This window comes from Sylvia atricapilla, chromosome 4, assembly GCF_009819655.1.
Source record: "Sylvia atricapilla isolate bSylAtr1 chromosome 4, bSylAtr1.pri, whole genome shotgun sequence".
NCBI classification, from domain to species: domain Eukaryota; kingdom Metazoa; phylum Chordata; class Aves; order Passeriformes; family Sylviidae; genus Sylvia; species Sylvia atricapilla.
Window position 1 is genome coordinate 54,719,311 of NC_089143.1, and position 17,098 is coordinate 54,736,408.

At 41.0% G+C, this 17,098-nt stretch overlaps 1 protein-coding gene and 1 long non-coding RNA gene across 3 annotated transcripts in view; one reads left to right on the forward strand and one right to left on the reverse strand.

Annotated features, from left to right (window-relative positions):
- Positions 1-406: 406 nt before the first annotated feature.
- Positions 407-6,428, reverse strand: LOC136360594 (uncharacterized). Its single transcript, XR_010743476.1, has 3 exons — positions 6,228-6,428; positions 4,298-4,400; positions 407-546 (listed from the first exon to the last, which is right to left on the reverse strand). It is a non-coding gene; the product is annotated as an uncharacterized lncRNA (long non-coding RNA).
- Positions 6,429-15,821: 9,393 nt separating this feature from the next.
- Positions 15,822-17,098, forward strand: part of TECRL (trans-2,3-enoyl-CoA reductase like) — a 57,558-nt gene continuing 56,281 nt past the window's right edge. For both annotated transcript variants that reach the window (XM_066317953.1, XM_066317954.1), the window contains exon 1: positions 15,822-16,110. In XM_066317953.1, coding sequence (XP_066174050.1) covers positions 15,877-16,110 — 234 coding nt within the window. In that variant the 5' untranslated portion in view covers positions 15,822-15,876. The remainder of the gene's footprint in view (positions 16,111-17,098) is intronic.

Below are 17,098 nucleotides of genomic sequence, written 5' to 3' on the forward strand. Positions count from 1 at the left end.
ATTGTTGCTTACAGGGATGGCTCCTCTCTGCCCAATGCTTTCCACTGACAAGTGGGCAGGATTTCCAGAGTGCCTGGAGATGTCTTGTAGACCTCAAGGACTTGCTGCACAGAGGCTCAGCCTCACCATTTTGCTATTCATGTTGGGCTGTGGTTTCATCTGTATGCTGCACAGCACTGGACAGAGGCAAAGGCTTCACTTCACTTTCCATGTGTAATAGCTCCATGCTTTGGTATTTTACTTGACTATGCCATCCCAGTTTGTTTTGTGGTCCCTGTGAGAAGACATAGTTGCTGATGAGAGGGATAGCAGCAAAGCAGGAAGAATTTCTTTATCCTTTTTTTAACCAGTTCGGCTATTCAGGTATTCAAAGGAGAGGAACTTCTTTCTTTATTTTTCTTTGTTGTTGTTGTTTTGTTTTCTCCTCAGAATTTGAACCCTGTTCTTATTTTTGCTTATTTTTTTTTCCTTTTGTGTTTCACTGTTATTATCTCATATTGGTCTCTGTAGAGTGACAAAATGTTTCACTGACTTCTTTGGTGCTTCCTAGGAAAGAATAACTCATTACTGGAACTAGCAAAAAAACCCAAATATGTATATATATATATATATGTTTGTATGTCTAATGGTATTTGTACTTTCTCATAGCAAAAGCTTTTCATGATGAACAGGAAGCTTTGGGGAGATGCCTCACTGTGGTGTGTTTCCCTTTTCTGTCAGTACCATCCAGGATAAATTTTTTTCACAGGCTAGCTGTTCCAGGACATAATGACAGCTGTGGGAGATTGTGTCGGGACAGCTCCTGTTTTCTGTTGTGGCATGTTCGCATTAAATTTGGTCTAAACACAAAAACTGTAATGATGGTCTATACAAATTTCCCATCTGGTTTCATTAAATCAACTACATCCATGAATTTGATATGTATTTTAGATTGGAGAGGGCATTATTCAGTGTTCCAGGAGTTGTTAGAAGGAAAAAAAACCACCCCAACAATTATTGGATAGTCTTATCTCATATAAGGAGTGTCCTGTGAAGGAAATCAAGTTTCAAACAGATAGAGGATTGGTGCTCAGATGGATTCAGATTCCTCCATGAAGTAAGTCACAGTGCAGACTTTAATTTCCAGGCTGGTGTTAAGGGATCAGTGGCTTTCACAGGTACATGAAAGAAATACACAGGTCTTAAGGCACCTGAAACCAGTTGCTGCATTTTTAAAACCAGTCACTTCCAGCTGCTGGGATGAGGCTGGGCTTTTGTTTCTGGTGTGGTTGTGTGGCAGACCAGCTTGCGCACTGATCCAGCATTTGGGAACTGTGAGTATAACTGGAGGCAGACCGCCACGCCTCTGTTGCACCAGCTGTGGCCAGGGGAAAAAATTGCACTCAACTTCTTTATATGTGAGTTGATGACAAGTGTTCTGTTGGAGCCAGGCACTAGGGCTAAGAAACCTGTCTTTATTCCTCTAAGCAATTGGTAACAGTTCTAAACAACCATCCCCTCCACACACATGTACACCCAAACAGCCTTGCAAACTCCTGATGTTTTCTGACACTGACCTAAGTAAAAGGTAGAAACAATCTGCTCTGTGCAACAGAGTAGAGGGATTTCCATTTTCTTGAAACTGTACATTCCAGCTTAATTGCTTTCCTGTAATAATATAGCGATATGGTGTTGGCTTTGTATAAATAATTCAGGGCAGAAAATGATAAACTTATCAACAGAAGATGGCTTACAGTGATTATTTAATGCAGTTCATAGATATTTCAAAGACAAAAAGCTATATCTGCAGGTGGACTGTGACATGCTACATTGAGAATGTGGACAAATGCAGTAATGCTATTACTGGTGTAGAGGAAAAATAAGAGTCAGCTGAAGATAGTGAATAAAACATTTTTATGTTCCCTGAATGTACACTATCGTCTTCTAGAAAATAATGAACAAAAGATCTTCGCAAAATTCAGATAATCTTTTGTGCAATTGGTACACTGTATTTTATGAAAAGGAATGAGAAGACTGGAAGAAGACACAGGGTTCTTTTTTGGTGAGGTGGTTAATAAATGTGACAGTATGTGTGCAGCACCAATTTATAAGGGGGCTGATTATACAGGTGGGCTGCACGTACCAGAGAGTGCTGGGTCTTTGCATTAGAAAACATGCCCTGGGTGCAAAAGCTCTTCTTTCTTTGTTCCACTTACTGCCCCCAGTCCCCTGCTCTGCATAGTGTGGGAGCAGTGACCCAAAGGAGCAACTGAAAGCAGCTTAAAAACAGAACATGAAAAGTTGCAGCCCTGAGCTTCCAGGATGCAGTTGTGTTTTGTGCTGCCTCTTGAGCCCAAGCCCGTGCTGGAACCAGAGGAACTGTGGGAAACAACTTGTTGGGCAAAACTCAGTGGCTACTAAAATCTCCTGACAGCTTCAGCTGTGCTACCAAATGTGAGCTGGGGGTGAAGGGCAGCCCACATTTCCACAGGTCCCCAGTCCCCGTGGTGGAGCAGACTCGTGCATTTTGCCCACTCAGGAGGCACTGTAGGCACAGTGGCACAGCCAGCCTGCTCAAGAACCCTGAGAACTACTTGGCAGACCAGCTGCTGTGGAGAACAAAGACTGAAAAGATGAAGACTTTGAATTTCTAGGGATGAGTCTCAAGCCATTCTTAAGTTTGGACCACCATTTACTTTATGGAAATGGATACAGTAGGTTCTGTTTACTCTTGGGAAGCACCTTGCAAGCACCACTAGAGATGTACCCCTGAAACAAGCTTGAAGATTTCTCTTGTATTAAATTACCTTGTTATAAATGCCTCTTTCTCTCTTTTTCACATTCCTCCCCTTTTAAAGTGAGCCAAAGGGGAACCTTCATTCTACAGTGTAAGAGAAGAAGTAAAAAAAGTCTTAACTTAATTATCTGGTCTCTTTTTCCTCCCCATTCCATTACTCTTTACACTATTCATTTACCTGTTTACTATTAAAATAACTATCTGATGGTGGCATTACTTGGTGAAGTGATACACTTATGCTAAGTGGAGTGTGACAGATGAATTCCATAATTTGAAAACCTGCTAGCTACGAGGTAGCAAGCAGTGTCTTTTTTTTTTTTTTTTTCCCTGTCTTTATTGACTATTACAGTGCCACTTTGCAGCTCATACTATTCCAGTTACATGGTTTTCCATGCAAAAAAGTCCTGGGGTTTTTTTATGAAACCAAAATATCTTCCCATCTGTGTTCATGTGGGCTGTGTAATAATAGGATAATTTGTTCAGACCAGAGAAAATAGTTTGTTTTGTTAAGAAAATGGCTTTTCATTACCTTCCTGGAGTGTAATTTTTAAAATATGTAAATTAGAACCTTGCATATTAATTGCAGGGCATTCAAGTGCCATTGGCATTGTTTTGGTATACCTGTGCCAGAGCTGCTGCTGGCCAGGATGTGACTGAGCAGAGGGAAATAGATGAGGTTGTATACAGCTGGTCCAAGTGATCCTGATGGGAAATCTGACCACAAATACTTAATTCCCTTCTGTGATTACTTTCTGGTCTAATTACTTTGAGAGAAGATAGAATTATTGTCTTTTCAATAAGCTGACATAGTTTTTAGATTGAAACTGTAAAGCGTTTTTCTTCAGTGGAGGTTTCCATTTTAATGGACTAGGAGTGCTTACGAACTCAGCTTATCTCATTTTGGCTCAGTTCAGCAACAGCTGAGAAGTAACTTCATTAAACATGTGCTGTGTGGCAGGGGAACATTGCTTTGCCAAAATCTATACTTATTGTGAAGTATATTATTTTAACAAGGGAAAGCCAGGATTTCATTATACATTTATTCCCGTAGTAAAGATAATTATATTTGTCTATCATATAGAAACTTTCATGGACCTTAATAAATATGATTTAAACTTAACAAGCCATTTACTCTGCAGAAAATGATAAATATCCATCTTTAAAAATCAGTTCTCAAAGTAGGCTGTGATTTTATATTTGTATATGCTGTTAATTGAACTGTGTGGGGAAAGTGAAAGCCCAGATCTTGATCTCTGTTACCCCCTAAGGAGTGTCAATAAATATTCTGAGTCTAACAGATTTATGCAGGTGTTTCCATAATAAAAACCCTTGCCTGCAGGTTGATGTCAGAATGGTAGCCTTGTCCTTCTCTTTCTGGTAGCAGACGTCCATGTGCTCTGCTCTGAGAATGGAGTAGTAACCTAAGTCTAACAGGAGTCCTGAGCTACAGGCAGGCTTTCTGTAGCTGAAATCTAAGGTGCAGTTTGTGATTATGTACAGCTTGGTGGGCTCCTTGCCTACCTCTTCTGAGATGTCTGCCAGTCCCAGGATTTCAGCCATCCACTGACTAAAGCACAGCAGAAAACAGAGTTTCCATTCCTTGCAAGTTTCTGGTGGTGGGCATCTAGAAAGGTATTCAAAGAGCCCGACCTTAGGTGTGTGATTCCATAGAAAAGGAAAGGGTTTTATTTCTCTGGCCTGATTCAGGTGCCTTGATTTACCTTCTGTTCACTGTGTATGTAGGAAAGGTACGAAATACAGTTTCCTGAGCTGGATGGTGTAAATAGCTGTATATTATTAATTTCTAGCCCAAAATCATCTGAATGAGACAACTAAACTGAAAACTCTTTAAACCTTTTATCCCATAAAATGTTAGTATCTCTTTTAGGTTTCACAATATTTCATTTTTTATGTGCTTCATTTGGTTACTTTCAATCAAGGACATGAATGTTTTGGTGTTATTCAAGCAAAATCAAGTCTCTTCTGCTTGCTGCAGAGTTTAATCTCGGTTTGTATTGTTTCAGAGCTCAGCCTCCAGGTCCCTGTCCACTGAGCCCCCTGAGGCCTTCAGTTTTGGGTAAATTCCCTCTGGCCAAACGCTCAGTCCAATGTGATGCACTTGCTGTGATTTTCAAAATTCTGCCCAGATGGTCTTTTCCTCTGAAATAGTTTGTGATGCTCAAGCTCCCATTTTCCTCAGGGAAGAAAGATATAATTTAATTTGTGGGTTTCAGTAGTCTTACTAATGACTTCCTGCTTGTTCTGTCATTTTTAAGTAGTTACAGATGCTTCACTGGCACTTTTATATTGTCCTGCATTGTTTCCATCAGTTGTTGGATTTCAGGAGGGAGAGATGTACACTGTACTTCAGCTTCTCTGAGACAAAGCTGACAGAGCTGTTGAAAATGAGGCACATGCTGCTTCTCAATATTTTGCCTTTCTGGGTTGCATTTTGCAAGAGAGAGATGGAAAAGTATATTCATGAGAGAAGCTACTGATTCTGAAATGCTTGTCTCTCAAAGTCCAAAGGGCATCAAGTAGGAAACCATTAACTTTTGGCTCAGAACTTGCCCTTTAGCAACACACAGAACATTATTAAAAAACAACTTTTAAGGATTTTGCCAGTGAAGATGTCTGACAATTTCTTTATCAGCATCTCAGCAGTGGTAACTCGAGGTGTGGGCCTGAGGAGCTCAGCCTGGCTCCCAACCCCAGTGTGCCAATGGCAATGACTCCAGCCTGTGCATCACCTACAAGAGGGGCCCTGCTGGGCTCTCTGCGTAGCCTTCCTGGGGCCTCTGGTGTTCTTAAAACCCCCTCTCTGTTTAGGAGTGTTCTAAAACTGCCTGCTGTGGTAGTTAGCATAGAACAACAAAAAATATAAGAGCAGAACAAGTAGAAATTATTTTATCCTTGCCTTGTGGTAAGATGTGCAAAAGAAAGATAGAAGGCTGCTATGTTCCTGTTCTGACAGAGTCTTTTTCACCCTTGAGAGCTACAGCTAGCTGAAAACAGAAATATTTTCTGGGACTAACATCAAGAGAAAGTAATTTTTTTGGCCCTGTTCATTAAAGCTGTATTTTTGTTGTTGATGAAGAACCAAGTAATTAAGTTTAAATGGGTATTAGTTTGCTAAGGGATGGCTCTGAAAGAAGTATTTTGAGGTGGAGTTTGTAGTTTTCTCTAGGTAGGTAGTTCTGTGTTTAGCTTGCTTACAACAAGCTGACACCAGTGGTCAGTCAGCTTTGCTCCAAATGCTGTGAATTCAAATGTTCAATTAGGAATCTGAGACTTTAATACCTAAACCTACAGAGATCAAGTCTTCTTAGAAGTTTCTTTCCTTGTCTATTCTTGGCTGTTGTGCTTTTGCATGCAAAATCAGTTTGTTTTTTTAAATGACACCCCCAGATCCTCTGTATTAACAGCAGCAACAGCAAAGCAGGTTCCTTACCTGAAAAGAAACTTGCAGGCGCAGCCAATTGTTCCTGGGGCTGACATACGACCGAGAGCTCAGGCACAAAAACCTTTAAATTGGGTGGACTCAGGTACAGCATCTCTGCTGCTTGTATGTGCTTTGGTCTCAGGGGAAAGTTGCATCAGAAAGCAGCTGGAGCAGTGTTTTCACATGGCAGTGATGGCCACAGTTGTCTGCAGCTCTGCAGAGAAAGAAGAGGGACACTGTGAAGGCACAGTGTGGCTGTCACACGTGCACAGCCTGTGACCTCCCTGTCCTTTCAAATACAGGCATACTCCAGCCTCCTGCTGGAAGACAGCATAGGTAAGCCAGGGTTCTTATTAATATAAAAAACAATAACAAAAAAACCAACGACAAGAAAAACAAACAAACAAAAAGAATTTTTGTACCTCATCAGATTGTTGTACTTAACTGCATCAAGTCCCAGTAGGCAGCTGTGGATATTCCCTTCCTACAATTTTATTTCTAGCCCTGGAAAACTGCAGATGTGACACTGAATCTTCTTTCATTTTACCCTTTGTATATGAACTGCACCTTCAGCCTTTTTGTTGTACTTCCTACAGCTGGATATATAGAGAGGGCATTGTTTCTAACCAGGGGCTTTATTTTACAGGATTTTTGAAGCTGTCTGGGGAACTGAGTTGCTTTCTGCCACAGGAACTCATCTCGTGGGAAGCATGTTGATATCTTACCTGTAATCCTCTGGTGTTGCTTCCCAGACTGTTAAATGTCAGGGCTCTCCTTGTCACATCTATCTCTATGACCTTGCCCCCAAGATGGCTATGGAAATCGCAGGAATGCCTTACAGAGACAGTTGTCAGCCTAGGAACAGCATCAGCTTTTTTTTTTTTTTTTTTAAAGCAAAGATAGTTTTGACAGCTGGATGTAACCATGCAGCGATTGTCTTGACATTGTCTGGAAGCTGGTGGCAGCCAGTCCTGACTGAGAGCTGTTAAACTGGAGATCACACTCCAGAGGTGTGGAGTGATGAGCTGCTGTCCTCATGTGCCAAGCAACAAGTGCTGCCTGTTGGCAGCCCAAGCCCACATATCAGTTGTGTCAAGGTTTTAGGCTCCACTGTGGCAATCTTTTGCTTTGGCTTTGCTTGCCTCTGGAGCCAAACTCCTTACCACAGAGTTGTCACATGCTAACTGATATAAGCTGCATCGAGCCTCTCTGCTTCTGACTTGCTACAGGACGAGGGAAACCTGCACATTCAAACCTCACACAAATTAGTGTGTCCTTCCTTGCCAACTGTGCTGGACAGAAGAGCTTTTTTTATGTTAAAACGCTTCTGTGCCAATATTGGTGTGATAAAATAAAGCATGGATAAACTGGGTTATGCCAGCAAAAACGAGCCAGGTGGAAAATGCTCTATTCACTAGGAGCGCAGGTGTTTCATGAGAAGCCACAGAGGCATTTCTGGAGCTAACAGTACCATTTTCCTTGGAGTTCAAGCTTATATTCTGTTCTTTTCAAATTGTTCCAGGTTGCTGTGTGGCCACAATAGTACCATTATAGAGATGAAGTGAACTCTTGTTTGTCTCTGTAATTTTTTCTGGTAGAAGAGAACAATGGAAGAGAAGGGAAACCTTGAGCTCACATGAGCTCCATCCTCTCGTGCATGGGAGAATGCCCTGATGTTGTACTGAGGTTCATCATGTCTGTGGGCACCTATCATGTTTAGGCATGAGCACAACTGGCTCATGAGAGAGCCAGCTCTCATGTGTGACACACATGGTTGCGCTACTGGGCTCCCCAGGGAGCCACCATTTTCTGTGGTTCTGTCAGCATCCCCTAGATTTCCTGGTGAAAAAGGCAGATTTTATTTCAGGGCATGTGGTGGCTCCAGGTGCTGTGAGGATGGCAGGTTTGATGAGGTGGCAATCCTGAGCACATGAACCTGCTCACTCTGTGGCAGTAAGTCAGTGACATTTCCACCTACGCCTGCTGCCAGCAGAAGTGCCTGGCTCAGCACTGCTTCCCATGCTGGACCAGACCCCAGCCCCAGCAGAAAAGGGATCTGTCCACCGCTGAGATTTCTTACGGCTTCTGAAGTGCAAACAAGGAATGCAGTTTCTTGCAGTGCCTTAAGTAGGATAAATTTCCTGCACTGTTCTGAACACCCCTAGTGAGGAGAGCATGGCTCTGAGGCAGGCTTGTCAGAAACAATGGCCAAAACAGAAGGCACTAGCACAATACTCACATTGGGGCAGGGCCACTGTTTTATCAGGGTGGTTACTGGGAATGAGAGTAGTCCAGGGGCAGAAGAGCCTTAACAAGAGAAAGAATTAAAGAAAAAAAGATAGTATTATCATTCTGATGAGCATGCTTGCTTTTATTTCCCCCCTAAATTTTGCATCATAGAAACATTTTTCAAATATTTCAAGTTTGAAAAAAACTAGCACTAAACAACAGCTCTAATGAAACGAATAAGGTGCCTTTTTGTTTACTTGTCTAATTTCAAGTTTCCAGTAATTCTACTGTTTTTAAAATTATTTCACTTCGAAAGAAAATGTCGCAAGAATATTTTTTAGTCACAAAATGATTGTAAAAAAAAGACTGATAATTTACCTCAAGGACTGAGACTGAGTATTAAAAATGTTATAATAAATGGGAACTTACAATAAATGGAAACTTGAAAGTTTGTGAAAGAAGGAGGTTACGCTGACAGATGTTTCAGAAACCTAATTAATGAAGCCCTGAAATGAAAAAGACTGAGAACAGTTTGGCTTCTTGTACGAGAAGAAATACCATCTAACATTTCAAAAGCAATGAAAGACCAATCACCCCAAGAACTTCAGAAAATAAAGGAGGATTGTAAATTGCAGTTAGGTTTCTTTTTGTCATTATAAACTTTTAAATGTATCTCTGGATAGGAACTGTCTGAAAGATCGTGATTATATTTTGTGACAGTTACTGAGCTTTCAGGATTTTATACATTCTACATTAGCAAACAAGAGCTTTTGAATATGTTAAGGCTGAAATAGCTTCTTTGGAAATCTGTAGGTTTTCTAGTCAAGGCTCTTCTTCCCTCCTACTGGTCAGAAATTATTAAAGAGTCTAGATTGTTCTGAACCATAAAATCTTTTCATCCAAATGAGTAAATATTTTTGACTGCTTCAGTGTCACTGAAAAATGCATATTTGAACAACTTTTTTCCCCCTGAAATTACTCCAAGTGACTCCAATTTCATCTTGCAGGTAATAGTTTTTCCCAAATGAAAGATGCACCTAATTTCAGCTGTAAGAACATGGATTTGCCAGTTCTGTAGTGCTGCCATTTGTGAGAAATGGCTTTGCCTTACTGTATTTCTTTTCATTATCCTTACTGAGTGGCTGATCAGCTTCCAATAATGTGGTTACTTGATCTTATCCTGTGAAATTACAATCCATTATCTCATCAGGGTATGTTCTCAGTGGGGATTTTTAAAAATGCTGTCAGTAATACCTGTACTCAGCTGAAATTAAGTGAGGGCATGGAGTGAGCTTCACTGCTGCAAAGTACAGGGTATCAGCACCTGTCCTTCATTAATCTGCTCAGCCCTTTCTCTTTATGCTGTGAAGTGACACGATGACATAAAGCCACAATAAAATCCATGGAAACTTGCTGTCTGCCCATGCTTTGAGGAGTCTCACCCACCTAGATGCTGCCTTGTTTGACAGCTTTGCTGCTGGGCTGAGATTGATGGGGAGCCCATCCCAGTGGCTTTCCTCAGGTGAGCAGTAGCACATGAGGGTGCACAAAGCCTGTTGTGAAAAGCTGAAATAAAGCCAGACATTTGTAAGCCAGTTTCTAACCTCTGTTAATTGAGGTGCCATTTTATTAGGCAGAATTGATGATGCAGGAAGGGGAGTCACACTACATTAAGAGAAATATAAGAAAGTACTTATTGCCACCGAGAGGCAAAAGCAGCTTGAGGACATGCTAAAGGATGAGTGTAATGCTTTAGGGAAAATTCTGCAGGTAAAGGTCAGTTGAGTTTTCTTTAAAAGTAGTTCTTGGACAAGTCTAGGTGACTTTTTTTGTCCGGTTTCTAATACTGCTTTCTAATCTTTGCCTCAAATAAATAATGAGCTACAAGTCATATTGTCTGTGCAAGGACTTAAATACAGTGTGTTGATCTCCCTGTCTTTCTGCAAAATGCCAAGACTAGCTTAAAAATCATAGAGTTTGTTTTGAAATTTAAAAAAAAGTCCTTTTCCTTAGGCTTTTTGAAGTCAAGTTTTCAGATGTTCTTGTATGTTTAAAAGGGCTACACATTTACCTGAGTGAAAGAGAATGACAATATATATAAGTTAAAAAAAAAAAAAACCAAAAACTTTTCACATAGCATTTCACATAGTCATGTATTTCCAGATGCACAGGGGACAAGACCTTATGCCTCAAAAGCACAACTTCCACTCTTTTCATATAAACAAGAACTGAAACTTCACAGCTGTGAACGTGCTATTTATTGTCAGTGACCCTAAAAGACTGGTACCTTTTGAAGATTCATTTGGGTCTCTTCATCACCAGGAGCATCTTTTTGGGCTTCTTCCATACCACACTCCAGCAGATGCCTGTTACAATATATCCTGCCTGTCATCAGATATGAGTTCTGTATCAGGCTGTACTTATTCTGGTAGAGAAGTAGGTGTGTGTTTGTGTGCTACAGGGGCTGGGGGTGGAGGCTTCACTGTGTACTCTTTGCAGATAGAATTACTGTCCTGTATTTCAACTTTGCTTATTTCCCTTGTGGCTCTCATGGATGTCTGAGGGGGATAAAACAAACACTGGCTTATGATTTGATTTGTGCTGTGAATTTGCTTCTAATTGGCACCACCCACACCAAAGTTTAAAGTCAATATTTTCAGTTTTCAAAGCCGGAAGGATAAAGCCAGGCTACTACAGTGAGGTTTTAAAGAGTTGATGAAACATCATTGGTCTGGTCAGTGGTAAAAGCTCCTGCAGGGACAAGGTGGGCACTGGAGATCCCGAGGCCCTGCTTGCAAACTGCTCCTTTGGGTCTCCCTTCACACAGCCTCTGAAGGATGTGGCCTGAGGCTTGTGGCTTTTGGCCGTGTAATGTTTCCACTGCACAGTTCACAGGGTCAGAAAGGTTGACATCCTCTGCTGAGGAGCCCTGCCAGTGCAGCTGAAGAGGAGAAACAAGGGTGTATATCACTTTTACCCTGTCCCCTAGCTGGTGGGGTTTAGTCCTGACTTCAGCATCATTTAAAATAGCTTTAGGATTGTTTAGCGTTAGAGTCAGGACACTCTCCTTCTGTGCCTTTCTCTTGTCCATTGCTTATTCAAGAGACTTAGCTTCAAGAGAGAAAATGAAATGACCTGAGTAGTTTTAGTAGGAATGCTGTGGAGCTGCTTTTAAGTAGCATTTTTGTGTGCATGTAGACGGAGTGTAGATAGAACGTTTTTAATTGATTTTGTGACTTCTAAGGTAGATGTGTGCAGGCAAAGAAATGCCAGAAGTTAATGCACAGTGGTTTTTCTTGTTTTTTTTTTTCCCCCTAGCAGCCAGGCTCATGCTTAAATTTATGCAATGCTTCAGAAATACATTCTAGTTGTTTTTTAATTGTAATGGATAGCAGAATCAAACCAAACATCTAGATGCAGTAGCCTCCCAAATAATCTGGTAAAGCTGTTCCTAAACTCTCTGCCAGATGAAGCCAGGAGCCAGACACACAAATTATTGTCTGTGTTCTTCCAAATAAGTAAATTAGATCAGGTTCTTAAATCCTTCCTCGGACAGCTCAATAAAAAGACACTGGAAGAACAGCTACACTCCTGCCTGGCCCTGAAAACACGAAATCTAAGACTGAAGCAGGGAGATGTTAACAGTGGTGGTTAGATCAAGCACAATACCAGGTGTCAGGGCTGCACAGTTGCTGAAAAAGGTGTGAGGCCAAGGGCCATGTGAACACACTGGTTCAGATCTCCAAAATGGCACGCTAAGGTGAGTGTGACCCTGGCAATCGGCTTTGTTTTAGATTTCATGACCTGTGGTTCTGAACCCCACATACTCTGGGCTCTGGAGTTTTGTGTCTTGGGGGCAAATCCTGTGGGAATAGAATAACCCTGGTTCTGCCAAGCATTTGAAGTGTGTAGGATAAAAAAGTGACATGTGAGGGGCTGCTGACAAGCATCTGGACTGACAGAGGTGACCCTCTGCTGCTGACTTAACAGCTGACATTCTGCAGGCTGAAAGGAGATGACCAGTTCGCTGGGGAAGGAGGAGCTCAAAACATAACCAGAGATGAAAAGGAACTTCAGAAGCATCTTAAGGCACCAGCTGAGATCTTTTGAAAGCCCTTTGTGCCAGGCTGTCTGCAAAATGCACAGTGCAAGAGAGCCTCACACAGAGACAGCATGTGGAATAGGAAAGGAAAAACAGGAGAAACAGCAGCTCCCTAACACCTCACAGGAAATCAGTGCCATGAGCAGAAGAAACAGAATGATAAGTCTTAGCCCTCGAGCATTGGTTTGTTACCTATTTTGTCATGACCAGCACAGGCTGCTGCTTGTTTCCAGGTATTGATTAGAAGGGTGCTAAAAAACTTTTACAGGTGTAACTTTTTTTAATGAAAATATCAGCAGTTCTGTGAACCAGAGATGATGGCTAGGCTGCGTGATTTGGGGGCAGGCATTCTCTGCCTCCTTGAAAAAGTGCCTTTCGGAAGGATGGCTTAACCAAGTGCCTGCCTGTCTCCAAAACAGCTCATGAGAGCTGAATGCCGAGTGAGGAGAGGAGGCAGAGCCACACTTTGAGAAGAGTGATGCCCATTCTTGTGGCCACTCAAAAATATCAGCCCCTTATATGGCCTGAACTTCAGTGCGAGTTGAAGCTGTCAGAGATGATTTAATTCTTGCTGAGTGCTCTTTGACTCCTCTCAGAGTCCCAGAATGAAGCTGAGGTCAGGGGCTGGGTGGCTGCTGGCTGCTAGCCCTGCCACAGCTCTGGGGACAGCACCTTATAGCTGTGTAATGTGGATCAATAAATCTCACCATAGGACTGATCACTTCTCCCCGTGTGCTGGGACTGCCCATCTCCAGTGCTGAGGACTGAGATGAAGTACAATGACTGCATTGAAAGGAAAGATGTGCCTTCTGTCCAGTAATTAATGTTTCCCTTCTATGTGCACTTCCTCACAGAATGGGCTGCATGACTTCACATTGAGCTGGAACAAACAAACCCATTGATGCCATTTCAAGAAAGTTACTTGTTACAATAATGGCAAAACTATCACAGCTTTTATTCATCTCCCTTTCAGAGCTTGGGTTATCAGTGGTAACTCTATCCCTGATTATTTTTGGTGGAGTAGCTCTCATCCACCTTATATGCAAGAGTTATGTTTGCTGCAGTCTAATCCTAAATCCATAACACAACAGAGGGAGGAAAGGGCCAGTCACCTTTAGGGAAGCTCTCCTAATCCATGTCAGCAAATCTGTGTTTGGGTCTGTAAAGATGGTTATTCGTCAAAATATTAACACATGATTAGCTTGGGTTGAAAAAAGGGGAGTATATTTTTGTAAGCATTTTCCTGGAATTGGTTCAGATATTCAAGTGTTCATTGGTCAGTAATAAAATTCTGATCATTTAAATGTCTGCAGTAAATCAAAAGCTTTTTTTCTCAGCCAGCAGAAGCTCAGATGTTATCCTTTTAAATGTTATAAATATACCCACAGTAATGACTGTAACACCAGCTCCTTTATATACACAGAAATTAGTCTTGATGATCAATATTATTCTTTATGGGTTTTGAATTGAAATAAATTTAGAAATTTATTAATATATGCTATTACAGCTCACTTACTCATATATATCTTACGGCTAAAAGAGGATATTATATTAGTTTGTCTCATCCCTTGTACAGTTTCTTTAGAGTACCCTGTTCAAATAAACGTATCTCACGTTTGGATTTTAGGACCTGTGTGTTCTGTGGTCTTTAGGTGGCTGGTTTTAGCAAGCTCCTTACAGTAAGACAATAATTTGTCATTCTCCCTGTTGTGACTAGCTTATACCAAAATTTGTGCTTGCTATATTGACTCCACCAAGGTGATGGTTCCTTGAACCCCTTTCACTTAACCTTGGAGACAGGTGAACTTGGATATGATATAATCTTGTTCAAGTCAAACTGCTTTTTTCCTTTAGATGCTCACTTATTCTGCACCAATGGCAAGACACTAACTGATTTCAGTATACTCTAAATTTAATCCTGTTTTTCTGTAATAGGGGATCGATATTGTTGTGCATCTGCATTCCCCCAGTCAGGGCTTTCCATCAACAAATCCAGTGAAGGCATTCCAAAGCTGCATGACTGCATCACCAAGCAATGCGGACTTTTCTCTTAGTCTAAGCTACTTCAAAATTTTTTATGTCATGTGGGCATAAGGCATCTTAACTATGAGTTAGGGTTAGCTCCTTTAGTCAGAACTACGGTTAAAGAACCACTAAATTTTCTCTAAGTTACAGCAGAATCAAAGAAAAGAGACCTGTTCTGTTTCCACCCAGCATCCCAGAGTGGATATTAGTTAGTCTGGTGACTTTTACCTTGTAGAAGCTTTTTTCCACTTAATTAGTTTCCTCAGTGTAACAAACCCATATGATTTTTGTAATAGTGATTGTAATTTTCCTGAGATTTTACCATGCAGAACTGTATTCAGAATTTACTCTGTGGAAAGAGCTGTGTGCAGAAACTCATGGTGCCCTTCCAACACTGTAATCCTAGGCAGCTCAGGGAAATATAGGAAGAATTGCAGGATGGAAAAGTGCTGCTAGATCTGTTAAATCCTATTAAAAAGCCATACATGGAGAAATGAAGTTTAAACAAGGCTTGGGGAAGCTGCTTCTGAGAAAATTTGTTGGTTTATATAGTCTTTATTTTTACCATTAAAGCTGTTTTTGTTTAGTTGCAGACTTGCCTTGTAAAAATTGTCAGGAAAGAATAAGAAAATAGTGAAATGATCCAAGCCCTGACTGAATGCCTTTAAGGTTATAATTTCCTTTCCTTCAGCTGATTTTCCCTGGCAGAACTGTAAGGAAAGCTCTACCCCATTAAATACCTGGAAATCCACAGTGCTAAAGCCAAGCAGGTATTTCAATTATCCCCTAAAGTTTGCTGATGAAGTCATGCTATTTTGTTAGTAGATATTTCTAGGGTAGATGACATCTGATGATGATGATTCTAGAATAGGTGACGTTTATATCTATACTTATGTGTGTACATGGATATTTTAAACATCTGTCTCAGTAGGTAACAGTGGAATTTACTACATTCATTTCTGGTTGCCCCTCTGGGGCTCTGGAATTTCAGGATCTGATATCTGCTAATAGGAAATTTCAGGATCTCTTGTTTCAAATGCTGTTTTAAATAAAATGAAAAAAAGAAAATAAGAAAGCAGCAGCATCAACAGAGGACATCACGATAGCAGATTAAATATAGACATGGATTACCGAGCCATTGTTTTCACTCCTGCTAAATAAGACAGTACACTTAAAATGGAATGCCACTTGACCTTTTGTGTCTCGTCAGTGTGTGGCTGTATTTAACTGATGCAGGGAGGAAATATTTTCCCCTGGAACTGTCCCCTGCTGATATGACGATCGCTGCTGCTGGGTCACACCATGCTCAAGAGGCAGAATCCCAGCACTCCAGAACACAGCAAGGATCTCGCAGCAGATGGAGGAGCTCTGTCCATGTCTCACAATGACTCACGCTCTTTTTTCAACTTATCTCAGCTGGTGCTCTCTGCTGGCCAAATCAAACCATCACCAGCGCTCAAACATTCAAAAATCACGTACTTTGAAGTAGAGATTGTTGATGTGCAAAGCAAGAAGCAGATCTGCATTGTGGACAAGGTGAGTGTATTATCCCAGCACGCTGGGGCTGTGCTTGGTTCTCACGGTGCCAGTTCAGGGACTTTGTTTTTAGTGTGTTGTGGTCTTATTCTGTGGTAGAAGTACTTTCATTCCTTTCTCTGGGAGGCACTAAGAATTCCTGGTGAGTCACAACCCTGGGCTAGTCTTCTCCAGGATTTTTACAAATAATCCTGCACTGGTATGTTTTAGACCTCCTGGCAGCTCTGTGGACTCCAAGTTATGTCCTTAGGCTGACTCTTGACATTTTGATTACAGTGTCTGTTTCAGAGCACGACATTAATTGTCTGTTTCAGAATGGATACTAATTTTTATACATTTGTAAAGCCTACCATCTCTGCAATGCTATGAGTACTTGCTGGTACCTAAATGTACTCAGCCGTGCCCTGCTTATTAGATTGGATCTGGCAATTTTTAAAATTTTTAGTTTTAAACAAAGGGTCTTAGGTAAAAGAGGCGCTTTGAGTTTTTCTTTGGTTTGTTTGTTTTAATAATGTGAGTTAGACAAAATATAAACTACAGTCAAATTGCATAAGTAGGATGAGAGGACTGGGTAGGATGGAAGTTTATGAACACATAAGTAACAGCTGAAAAATGCTTCATAAATATTTTCAACACAGTTTTTGTGATTCACTGTCCCTCACTGAGAGAGCTGGTCTCTTGCATGCCATGAAAATGGGAATCCTAATCTATTTAGCCTATGGAATTTTTCAGTAAATTAGTGGAGTTTTGAGACTTACTGTTTTTGTAGGGAAAAAACATATCCCTTATCCTCATTGGCAACAGCTGGAACAGGTAGATAAGTTTGCTTCAAATGTTTAATTTAATGCCTTTGAAATATGCAGGACGGAATACTACCAGATTTCCAGTGTTCTTGGTCATTTAAAGGGTATTTTTGTAATTTGTGTGCCTAGTTAAAGGTAAATGTTTAATTTGTTCATTCTTAATGGGGCAAAATATTTTTTGCTAT